General features: G+C 43.4%; 1 protein-coding gene across 4 annotated transcripts in view; it reads right to left on the bottom strand.

Moving 5' to 3' along the window:
• dennd1b (DENN/MADD domain containing 1B) overlaps positions 1-13015 on the bottom strand; it is a 66547-nt gene that overhangs the window by 24353 nt on the left and 29179 nt on the right. For 3 of the 4 annotated variants that reach the window (XR_007483382.2, XM_049729035.2, XM_068652106.1), the window contains 7 exons: positions 12371-12451; positions 11297-11356; positions 9239-9292; positions 8731-8841; positions 3473-3573; positions 2404-2449; positions 667-768 (listed from right to left, as the gene is read on the bottom strand). Coding sequence is in view for 3 of the 4 variants with exons in the window: in XM_049729035.2 (XP_049584992.1) it covers positions 667-768; positions 2404-2449; positions 3473-3573; positions 8731-8841; positions 9239-9292; positions 11297-11356; positions 12371-12451 (555 nt within the window). In the remaining variant the exon portion in view is untranslated. The remainder of the gene's footprint in view (positions 1-666; positions 769-2403; positions 2450-3472; positions 3574-8730; positions 8842-9238; positions 9293-11296; positions 11357-12370; positions 12452-13015) is intronic. The other variant, XM_049729048.2, reaches the window with a different exon arrangement.

Genomic DNA, 13015 nt, shown 5'->3' with positions numbered 1-13015 from the left:
CGTTTTGTGTGTGCGTATATATAAACACACACATATACCTGCGTGCGAGTGCAAATGCGTGAGTGACCCTGAAGCCGGTCACTGTTTCAGGAAGCGCCACAGTATCATTGTTCCATTAATTAAAGAGACGAAGCGCTGGCAGGTGGCTTCACGGCACACACTGGTAATTGGCCCCCTTCTTCCCACTCTCTCTCTCTCTCTCTCTCTCTCTCCCCCTTGAAAATCAGCCATCGCCTCGTTCCCACCTCCTACCCCTCGCTCTCAGAAACGTGCCAGTGGGCAGGCAGCAAGGCAAGACTTGGTAAAATAATGATAAGAATGGATGGAGATGAAGGGGAAGGCAGTTGCAAGTTTTCCCACAAGTCTCTGATGGTCAGGGGAACCATGTTTGCCTTCAAGCGCTGTACGCCGCCGCCGCCGCCGCCACGGGAGTTTACTTAAGACAGCCGCAATCTGAGGGGCCGGTGCTGCCGACATTAATGATGCGGGGAAGGGAAGGGAAGGGATGGCAAGGGAAGGAGGGGACACAACAATACAATGACAACTTTGGGCTCCATGAAGACTTAGTTCAAAAGAAGGGGGGGAAACGGGCTTCACTTTTATTCTTGTACGAAGACAACAACGATAAAAAAAAGAAAGGTGTGGGCGGGTGTGCGAGGGTCTCACCACGTCACCCGGAAGGTTATGCAGATCGTCAAAGGGACTCTCCAGTGTGTTAGTGTCCACGTTCAGGATGACCACATCCTCCAGGGACCGACCGCGTACTCTCTACAAGAAGGCAACGGCACAAAATGATTCCATCATTTCATTTAAGCCGCTTTGGAGCATATTTTACCGATAATACACAATAACGCCTAGCATGGCCGCTACACCACAAACTGCTCGTCTTCTCCATCTCATCATCCAAAAGCTTTTTTTTTTTCAATATAGGATGTGAGTTATGGGAATAAATGCATCTCCACTGGTCATTTTACATGATTTGAACTTAAAGGGGAAAAAAAAAAATCTGAGTTTCACAGTTGATGAGCAAGTAAAAACTTCTGCTAGCCTTTGAATTGAGATTTTAATAACAACTGCTACTTACTAACTGGTCTGATCTGAATTTCAAAAGCACTTTACACTCTTCACAAACCTAACGATGACATTTTTTCTGTATGTTTAGATGGTTAAAGTAAAAAAAAAAAAAACTTTTTAAGATGTGTTGTGCACAGTAAATGTCAGCTGGTTGTTGTGATGATGAAAGGCTGACTGGCAGTGAAACATGGCATATTGGCAAAATGCCACAGACCTTCCTCATGCCTTGACATTCACTCTACATGACTTTTTAAAGCACATGCATGAATAATGGAATCATTTTAAAATGCACACTTTACCAAGCTGCTTTGGGTCATCCCAAACCGAATTTATAAACAACAATATGATGATAAATCAATTCAATAAAGAGCAAACTATGACTCTAGATTAATTTTCTGCTTGCATTTATTTCATTTAATATATTTATTTATTTTCCTTTTCCAATGCACACTTTTTTCATGGATCGGCGTTTTGTTATCCGAATTACAAATCGTGATTGTCTGAAAAAATACATACGCAAGTATGATATGCTGCTTTAGGGTTGCTAATGAAAATGTCCAATCGGATCAGAACGTTCTCACTGTAACACGCACGTCGCGTGAAGAATGCCACTGAAAGACGATATGAGAATTGTACATTCTCCTCAGCGCTGGAATCTCATGTGATTCTGTGCTACACTGCGTGCATCCTGATGGCAACAAACGCAACAATTATTTCAGTGTGATGCAGGATACAGGCAGGTGTGTGTGTGCGCGTGTGTGTGCGCGTGTGAAGGAGGGAGGGGCGCATAGTGTGTGAATTTTCTAGTTTGTCACTTTTGTGACAGCCTGTGCAGTGGAGGCTCACATGCTGATCTGGACTAATTATGGAGTGGCAAGAAAGGAGGTCTGTCATGGATGCAGAGTGTGATAAATACTGCCACTGCCACAACTGTCACACAACTATCACACATACACACACACACACAAGCGTGCGCTCACAAACAATGGCTTGCCCCACCAAATAACACAAAGGTTTATAACAATGGTGTTTGTTTGTGCTTCCAGTATTATTTTTTTTTGTACCTATTCCTGTGTGCTTAAGATTAAGAAAGTGAAAAGCATTGTTTCTTTTCACCCAAAATAGCAGGGCGTAATTTGGGAATGATAGTTAGAGCCTTACTTCATAAACAGTAAATGAGTACTGTAAAGTTATTGCATATATTTGCTTGTTTTGCAAACTTTATCCAGCTGTACACGCTCCTTCATATACTACATACATAATGATGCATATGTACTTTTATGTGATTATGCATACTTAAAAAAAAAGATAAAAAATCAACAAACATACCTCCAGCAGACTAAAATGAACTCCCACAAAGTATGGCATGGGGGCACTGCAGATGGAGGGAGGAAAAGGAAAACAATTCATCAGCACTCAAAATCACAGGGGAAAGTTGCTACAACAAATTTCACACGTGAATTCATTTTCTGTATGGAAGGGGAAAGAGTCATTTGGATTCTGGCTCACTTTTTAGCATAGCCAACTTACGTTTGAGAGCTCCACTATCATGGATACTCTAAGAAATAATTGTAATAATGTTTATGATTATGTCTGAGTGTCGTTATTTAGCACAATGAAACAAGAATATTTCACAAAAAAATTCAGATAAAACAAATCTGTTGATATTTTAAAGGAATGGTGTTAGAAAGTGGTAGCAATTTTTTCCTCTTGCATTTATTTTTATAATGCACAAAATTCTCCGGAGCAACTTGGCCACTGAATTTGAATTCATACATCACTATGATGTAAAAAATAATATGATGTATTTTACTTATACTAATGAATAATGTCACGATTGTTATGACTTAAAAAAAAAGCACAGTGAATCACAGTGAGTATTGTTTTGCTATCCAACCCACCTGTCAAACACCAAAAACACATTTTCAGACTTACACAGGCATTCTTTGATTAAATAGCGTTGTGCCTGAGAGGATTCAGGAGCTGCAGGCTCATAATCAACCTAATTCAATCCAGCAACACGCAGCAGGCTGCTAGCTTTGCCGTGTAACATGTGACACTATCGTCCATCAACAAATACGCACGTACACAATCTAATACATCGAGGCGCACGATACTGTACATGCTCAACATCTAATAACATTTGATTTGGCTAATCAGAGCTGGAAGGACACCCCGCGTGATTCAATCAGCTGCTGCTGAGTCTTTGCAGAGTGTTGAAAATCACATTTTACAGTCAGTGATGAACAGTGGCGAAAGGCACATGTGACCAATCGCGGCTGAGTCTATAAAAAGAAGTACTTTAAAAAAAAAAAAAAAATGCAGAATCTCGGTCCGTTCGGGTGGAACGTAGATGACCCACACTATGTTGTGCGTGTGCGTAGGTGGCAAGCCTTACCAGCAATAGTCCAGAAGATGCGGGGGCAGCACAGGGATGAAGATATGCTGCCAGTACATTGGAAAGAGCAAAGCAGCTGCACCGTGCACACACGCCGTTAACTAGACAAAAAAAGGACAAAGTCAAATTCATTGATGAAATATAGGGAGAAAACATTCAAAGTGAGTTTTTCCACACAAAAAAATCCAACTTTTATCTGATAACGATCATCTTTAAGAATCGTTACATTACATTTTTAAATTATCTATGACTTCATATTTGCAGGATTATTTTTGCAGCAAAACACACGTCTGTCGCTCGTCCTAAAAATCAAAATGAGCAAAAAAAAAGTCACTGAGAGTAGGATGAGAAAAAGAACTTGAATCATGAACCTCTTAAACAAATAATGAGGTGCAATCAAATGAAGATGACAAACTCCAGTCAAACCAAAACGGCAGAAAAAATTAAAATCATTGTCTTCCATTGTCTTAGAGCCCCCCCGCCCTCGCCCCCTTTTGACACGGCGTCTCTTAAAAAAAAACAGGCTAAAAGTAATGACCTGCAACACACACACACACACACACAGGCAGGCACGGCGGGGGGAACGAGGCGTTAGCTCATCCCCCAGATTAAAATAACATGATTAAATATGGAAAGAGAACAGAGGTCTGAGGGGCTCCTGCGGGACTTCATTAGGGCAAATTGCCAAAGAATGAAACATGAGTTAGCCAAGAGAGACTGCCGGCTAGGCCAATACCATCGGGACACACCCCGGAGCAGAGCAGAGCAGAGCAGAGCAGCAGCCGCTGTTATACTGCTACGGCTTCACACTCAATGTGTGAAGCGGACGCACACTGTCACACACACACACACACACACATCCAACCACCAGGAGACCCTCTGCTCACTGACACACAAAGTGTCACAATTGACCGGCCAAGAGCCAAATCCACCAATGCCAAAATGAGCCCCCCCACCACCAGCAGCAGCCTTCTCCTCCACCTCAAATCAAGCCCGGACATTTCTGCATGTTTATTTGAACTGAATTCATTTTTCCCATTGAGTGGAGAAAAAAAAAAACAATTTGTTGTCTCGGTGCAATCTCGCAACAGTTAAGGCTTAATCAAGCTTTAATTGGTGCCTTGCTCTGCGCATCTGAATATGCATATTTCCTCTTCACGCAACACAACAATGTCAAAAAGAATTCCCTCACAAACACTTTGGCTTCTTTTGTTAATTCCACCAAATCAATCCAATGAATATTAATGTGGGAAACGCTCGGTGGAGGAGTTGCTATCAAAACCATCCGATTATTATTTTTTTTTCTTTCCCCACCGTAGTGATGATAAAGGGCCATTAATTTGTGATAAAGAGAGGTCAGCAGTCACGCACGCACACACACAATCTCACGTACACACACACGCACAAAGCGGAGATCCAACAGGCGAGTATATTCCTCCTCTGGGAGTGCGAGACAAGCCCCAGCCATTCAGTGGTACCAGGAGGTAATGGCACAGAACACCTCGCTAACCAAGTCCAATTATCTCCAGCAGGCCTCAAGGTGAGCCCCCCAACTGGGGTGATTTACTTGCAGGTTGAAAGGGAAAAAGAGGAGTCTCTCACTCTCCCAACACCCACTGACTCTTTTGGGGGAGTTACCTGAGAATGGAGGAGGTTAGCCATGCTCAGATATTAAAGATATATATATTTTTTGCTATCTCTTAATAGATAGAGATGGACGCTAGCTCAACAGCTAACTTGAATTTATTCAAAACTTGAAAAATAAAAAAGATAATACTGCTTCATTCAAGGAGTTTTTTGTTTTTTTTTTTTCAGGGGAGGGGGTCAGAGGATTGGGACAGAGGGGATTCACGTGACGCCATAAGAGGCTAAGGTTGATAAAATATTTGCCAGGCTGATAAATAATAGATGAGTGAAGCCAAATGGCTTACACGCTCCACAAAAGACCTGGGTGCTTAATATTCCATTCAATGGAGAATCACAGATACAGTCCCCAAGAACAAATACAGGATTAGGTGCTGGGTCCAGTCCTCGGGGACCGGGGCTCAGCCCGGTAATGAGGGGCTGCCTGCCTTTCACACTGTGCGCGGGCGGGCGCTCAGGCGGGCGGGTGTGTATGTGTGTGTTGCCCCCCCCCCCTCCCATCCGCTGTGAGAAGCTAAGCGATTATACAGCGACAGCCTGCTTCAAAAAGCAGTCAAGGTCTTTGGTTGTGCCCTGAGAGCTTTTTAGTGCACTTGTAGCCGAAATATAAAAAAAGACTCATTCGCAATTGGACCACGGACAGAAAAGATGGGAGACGGACGAGCACGAAAAAAAGATGGGGAGAAGAAAAAGTTGAAGAGTGTACTGCGGCTGGGCAAAAGCTGCCTCTCTCTCTCTCTCTCTCTCTCTCTCTGTGTCCTAACTTAAGAGAAACGAAATTAGAAGTGAGGACAGTGGCGTTGAAATCATTTTCCTTTCATTGTTAAATAAAATGTGCTTTCACCATATTATTTAAGATTTTATCAAATGCATTCCGAGTAAGATTTGCATATAAAAAATATTTTTTCCAAAAAATCTAATTGAAATTTTTCCTATTTTCATCTTTCCAGCTGTCTTTCAGTCCATGCCAGCCTGCAGCTTCCTGTTTTGTTTTATTGTTGCACTATATTAGCCTTCCTTTCTTTCTTTCTCCTCCTCGGCACCAACTAAGCTTCCAATTAGCCAGTCTGCTTTGGCCTCTGTAGACAAACACGGATGTCAGGCCCAGTGTGACACGAGTGTGCCTCACAACAAGTATGTGGCAGCAGAAGAGAGAAGGAGGGCAGGTGTGTTGCTGCGGGCAACAACTAGCGCCGGCCCGGGCGGGCGGGCGGGCAGGCGGGCAGGCCTCCTACACACGCCACGGAGAATCTGTCACAAAGACATAAGGTGTGAGTACCTGCACATATAAACAGATGCAGGGATGCAAAAAAAAAATACAAATAAGGAAGGAAAAACACCCACGACATGCAAATGGCCACATTAGTGGCAGCAGAACACGCGTGGCAACTCCTGGCACCTGGCTTGAGGTTGAGATCAAGCTAAAAGACACGGAAGAGAGGTGTAGCCAGACGAGTAAAAAAAAATCATATGTCAGAGAGGACCAAGTCGAGAGACACAGTCAAGTCGGGCAACAACAGAGGAAAAGGCAGGAAACAGAGAGACAGCTGGCACTCTGGGGCATGTTGGATGGAGAGCGAGCGAGTGAGCCTTGTTAGCATAGGCCTGCCTGCTTGACAGGCTGCTGTCAGACCACGCTGGGGCCGAGGCTCCGCCAGTTTGCACGATAGGCAGGGCAGAGAATGGCTTTGCGAGCTGGGGGGCCGAGGCAGATGAAAGACGTGGAAGGAGGGGGTCCTCCCAGCTGACTAGTTAGAGGAAGGGCCGATGCAGCCCCATTATACGGCACCGTGACAAGGCTCCACGCTCGGCTGGCTCCCGCCCCCTTACGCCGGTGCCGAGGCAGCCTTTTCAAAGAGCGAGAGTGTTCACCTCTGGTCACGAAACAGCAAAAAAGTCAACTGCTGCATTGTTGTACAATGATGATTTATTCCTTTGCTGTTGGCCGCTCGGATTGACATGCCGGCCGGCCGGGCGGCCGGCTTCACTGGAGGCTTTAACACCCGAGCAGAAAGAATAAATGCGCTACATTTGTTAGACTCGGTGTCCACTTTCCAGACTCACCGCTGAGTTGGGCCGACCGGGTAGGCGTTCGCTAGAAAGACCATTCCGCTCTTCCGAGAAGACAAGTTGCTGGTGTGTGTCTGTTCATTTTAAACCCCAAAAAACATTGGAGGGGAGCAAAGGTCACTGATATTACACCTCAAAGAAATAGCTGGAGTTCATCTTAAAGTTGTTTGATGGGTTTTTGTGCAAGTTCTTCCTCACAAAACACACCCAAAAGTAGAATAGAATTTTCCAAACCATCTTGGTAAGATGAAAAATGAAAATTCTGTTTTATATTATTATTTATTATTATTATTTGATGACGTTCCTGTAGATCAATGATGAACAACGGTGCTGCTCTATTAAGTGTTGAAAATATATTTTTTTCCACAGTAGCATTTGTGTGTGCGCTCATCTTTCAGCATCACCACAATTCCTCCACTCCGAGTGGAAAACAAGCTTTGAAAACACGACTGTCCATCTCGTGACTGCCAGCAGTCTCTTCATCAAACATTATGACAAACTGACATCAATTATATACTATTCACCTATTTGATCACCAGACAATGGGCTGGATAATGAGCTGGGTTCCTTCCAGCTAACTATGCATTACTTTTCCTCCTGAACTTGGAGGTCAGTCAGAAAAAAAAAAGGATGCATCACAGGAGCAGTAATAATGCAAAGGCCTGCAAGTAATCCCAGCGGGGATGTGGAAATACCTTTGTACTACAGTGCCTGACATATACGGCTACCAAACCAAAACAGCCCTCCCAGAGGAAGCCGGATGGATCGACAGATGAGTGGATGATGGATTGCGCCGGATAAAAGGCAGAGAGAGGTCTGACCGACAATCTCTTAAAATATCCCGCCGGTATATTTTCTTAAGTAAAATAACACGAGCGTTTCAAATCGCATTTAGGCAAATTGCTGCTGTTTTGAGACAGGTGAACGTCGAGGAGGGCTGGAGACCTTGGACAGCGCCGCGGCTGGCCGGCCGGCCGGCCGGCGCCCTCCAGCTGGGCTGCTGATATTGGATTCGGCTACATTCGAGATACAGATAGGAGCGGGGTGACATCACTTCCCGCTTCCATCTCATCTGTCATAAACATTCGGCTCTGCCTCAGCAAACACAAAGATAAGGGTGGAAGGAGGAACCGAGGAAGGAAGGAAGAAAGTTGGGGGGGGGGTCGGAAGGACTCTCATAGACACACACGCATGATGCGAGTGAAGTGACTAGTTTTAGAGTATCAACAAGATTCACCCTGTTGAAAATAATAAAGGCCTCATTAAGCTATCCATTCCCAAAGACGTTTTTGTTACATACACTTTTGTGCATCATTCTAAGACGATTCGATGGGTATCTCGATACATACGATTCATGTTCAAGTGGAATGACTCAATGTGATTCAAGAACAGTACATTTCAAAATGTTCCAATGCAATTCAATCAAAAAGGATTTTCCGATTAAAAGCGATTTTCGATTACCTTTGAGATAATAAAACATAAATGAGCAAATGGACGGTTCGAAGGAACCAATCAAGCTCATCTAAAATGATGGACTGACTCACAGTGCTCAGCTTGCTTGAGGTAATGATGATTCGCCGCTCGTGAAGCATACTGCTGTACAGTTGCAGCATGTTGTTGACATCCACGGCCACAAAGTATTCTGTCAGGTTTCTCTACAAATGGGCACAAAGGCAGAGATGTAACAAACTCGCAGCAAAAGTGTCCTCATCGTCTATCCGGGCGCCGACCTTGCGCCTTTTTACTTTGTTCCAAAAGGTGAATTAAAGCGGTCGAGATTTGTATGCGCGGATGCTCGACTCGAAATAGAAAAAAGAAAATCAACAGGGGAAAAGGGGCGAGTTACATCTAAAGTCTCTAATACCCGTGGAAGTGGCTGAACTTCAACATGAAAATGTATCAGCACCGGGAGACAAAACCGAAACAAGAGGATGACGCAATGGTTTCAAAAGATGACAAGTGTATCTGGTTAAATACGATTAGAGGCAGAGATGTTTCCAGAAGAGAGGGCTGGCTTTATCTCTTTCTGTCTGCTTTTCCACAAATACTTACGCTCTCTGGGATAGTTGGCAGGCCATTGATATCCGGGGCGATGAAGTAGGAGTGCTGCGCAAAACACAAACATGCAGGAGAAAGAAGAGAGAAGGTCACCAGTGAAGCGCACCACTTACATAGAAGAAAATGAGGGAAGGGGAGGGGGGGGGGTGACTTTGTTCTATGATTTATGGCTCATCTTCAGCTCTGTCTATATGAATTGCTGAGCTGGTGTCTGAACTGTGGCGCTGCTTTTATCGGGCTTACAGAAGCTCAATAGAAACTCATCTCCCCATAGACGCAGACTGGGGTGAGGTCTCTGGTGGAAAAGCCGACTCTTTATTTAAGCGTTGGAAAGGCGAGCTTTGTGTGTGCCAGCCAGCCAGCCCATGCATGCGTGTGTGCAAACACGGCTTGTTTAGAGGATCACAGAGATGCCTGTCTCACTTTGGGAGAGCAGGGCACTTGCGGTGTTCCGATCAAAGAGGCCGGAGAGGGGTTCTGTCTGGAGACAGGTAGGCAAAGCGCTCATTCCAGCATCTGTTGCCGGCCTTGCCCCCCCCAAACACATGACGGAGTGGCCCATGAGACTTTCACTACTTTTTTAATACCATCCAACAATGACTAGACTGAATTTGCCTGCAGTGTTAATTTAACCACCTGAATTCAGGACCATGAAAAATCTCACAATTTTATATGCATCTCAGAAAAATGGCATAAGAAAGTCACGGACGATCCAAATCACCAAAGGAGTGAAACAACAATGCTCTGATTAAAGGCATGGAACAAGAGAATAAGAGATTAATCACAGGGCAATTATGTTAGTTAGGAGTGATTTGGTAGGGATTCGAGAAAAGCCCATCACCAAATTTGAAGGGACTTAAGACAGTGCTGAGTGAACTCCAGAAATCATTCAAATCGTTCAAAATGCTATTGGACATTTTTCAGACAAACAAAATTGTAAATATTTTTTACATTATGTATTTATCTATAAACAAAAACAAATTTAAATATGTATTTATTTTTTAAATTATGTACCTATTTTACCTGGCAACAGTGGAATAAAGGGACTATTTTTTTCCCCACTTAAAACACCGCCTCAGCAGAAAGAATAGCAACGTTGTGATAAATAGTCAATTGAGACATACTAACAGACTGTGCAAATCTGCGTAATTACTCACGAAAATGCGAGGGGAAACAGTGCAAAATATTCCTCTCCCTCGTGTTTCTGTATTACAGACCAAAACAATTATCATGTTATTGTTGAAATAGTTCAACTGTATTTCCTGTCGCATAAGGCAAACAGGCAACACAAACGTTAAAACGTAGCAGAAATCCAAACCTCATTTGGATTATCTTATTCCTCCACCAAAAATATCCATATATTAATAACTTAGAAGATCTTGTCCACCTTATGATGAAACTTGAGATACCTGCAAGGTGATTTTAATTTGAATTCATACTAAAAAATGACCTCATCATCTTGGCAATTGTATTTACTCCTGATAATAAAAATATCAACCGAGCCAAACGAGAGAAAAAGACACCTACAACAAGCAAGATTTCTAGAGAATAAACATTTTATCATGCATTCCAAATGATGTTTCCCCACAAACGCGTGGCACAAACCAGCGATTCAATCCCGGCTTTCAACGGCTGCTTTTCTTCTTCGAAGTTATGTTTATACAAAAACACAAAAAGTGGGTTAACTGGAAAGGCATCAAGGAGATTTTTTTAGCACAATTGCCTTTGCTTTTAACATAAAATGTAAGTACAAAAGAAAAAAAAAATCTTGATATTCATGGTGAGAGTACGGCAATGTGGAGAGGCATTAATCATTTACAAAGTTTGATTGTTTTCCAGAGAAGAAGCAGCACACACCAACCAAAGCCCAGGATAGTTTGTTTTTGTTATGTTTTAAAAAGATAGTGCAGCTTATTTGGCCAGATTGGAAAGCTGTGGCTCCCATGTGGTTAGTACAGCCGCGGTTTCACATTTCACAGCAGCGGCAGCAGCAGCCTCCTTTCCTTTCCTCCTTTCCTCCGCCTCCTCCTCCCTTTTCTGCCATTCACTCACCGGTTCCTTGCTTGGCTGATCTCTCAGTACTTGCCCAGTGGCAATATACAACTGCTCATTCTTGCACAATGAGAGAGAGAGCAAAAAAAAAGAGCAAAACAGGGTTCACACATGAAAGGGGGACAAGCGTTCCGCTTCTTGGCTGGCGTGATTGAAAATAAAATTTAAAAAAAAACACTTTTAGGCTTCATCCATTAATTATCGAATAAGTGTCTTCTCTAGGAAAAAAAATGAAGGTATCACCTTTCTCAATGACACCCGAAGATTCACTTTTTTTTTTTTGACACAAAGGAAAGCTGCAAACGTTCATTTTGATGAATTGATTGTGTCATATTAGTGTCATGATGTTGTAAATGTATCCTTATAATTAGATGCGAATCCTTGCGGGGACCTGGACTTGCTGGTTTTAATTGGCTGAAAAAAAGGAGGAGTCGAAAAACAACACAAGCGTTTGATGCTATTACGGAATGGGGGAGAAGCCGAGCCAACGCCGAGATAATGGCGCGCAAAAATGCCGTCGTGTGCGTGGCAGGTTAATGCCACCTGTTTAAGAAAGTGTCTTTTATGTATGAGGTAGAAACACAGCAGGGGAGTTTGCGTCAAAAGTGGACCGCGGGCACGCTCGGACTTTGAAGGCCTCGGGCTCGTTAAGCCGTTCCTCGTTTTGATAGGCGGGAGACGTGCGTGGCGAGTTGTGAGAGGACGCGTCCGTTTCTAAACACTTCAGGCTTATCTCGGCAAAAGCCTGTTAGCGGACTTGTTGTTTCCAAACAGAGCGCCAGTCCACTGCTTTTTGTGTCTTTCAATGGAGCACATGGAAATCTCCTCCCGCTCGACATCTTTTTATTTTTCTGCTCCTCCATCTCCATACGTTGCCAATGTCTCCATTTCTGCCCTATTTTTTTCCTGTTTATTTTCATGCCATATTTTCCACATACTCTAAAAAACAGTGAGTTTTATATAGTATGTATATTTCTAAATAAACCATAAATGATCTAGTGTGAACGGAGTTCATGTCTCGATGCCTCGGTCGGGTAAAAAGAGCATATGAGATAAAGATGGACTTTTTCTTACCACACTCAGGTTGACTGGCGTGAAGGGCTTTGGCACGGGAAGTTCATAGAGAGAGTTCAGCATGTCATTCAAGTCGTTATTCTGCAAGAGGCATGAATTTATTTCTTTGAATGAAAATTGATCATTAGGTTGTTTTTTTTTTTCAAAACCAACTCTGCATTTCCATGTAGGCGTCCCGATACTTTTGCCCCAATAATACAAGGCTATGCTTAATAAATACGGCGAGGTTAAAAGAGTGTGACTTTCAAGTTGCAGACGGCCATTATCCAGCAAAGTTGATTTACAGGCCAGAGAGCGCTGTCAGTAATTAAGGCAGCCCCCCACTCCAAAGACAAGGGCTTTAAGAAACCTTCAGAGAGCTCACTTGACCACAGAACAGGCTGGGAAATTATTCTAGCGCCATTTATGAGCTCCATGACAAGACTGCTATTTACGCTGCCGGGCCTCAGAAGAGGGGGGGGGGGGCGACACTTTTGCCACTCGCAGTTAAACTGTGGGATTGTTCTTTGTTTGATATGTTTTTTTATTTTTTTTTAATGTATGTAGTGTACAAGGCAGCAACAGTAATATCCAGCCTCCTGTCACGAGAGGCTGAACGCTCACACGCATGGTCAACAACACGGCCCGAGGAAACAGTTCATTTAG

The sequence above is a fragment of the Syngnathus scovelli genome, chromosome 10 (assembly GCF_024217435.2).
Source record: "Syngnathus scovelli strain Florida chromosome 10, RoL_Ssco_1.2, whole genome shotgun sequence".
Lineage (NCBI taxonomy): Eukaryota > Metazoa > Chordata > Actinopteri > Syngnathiformes > Syngnathidae > Syngnathus > Syngnathus scovelli.
Note: the sequence above shows the minus strand (reverse complement) of the source record. Positions and strands in the feature narration are given on the sequence as shown.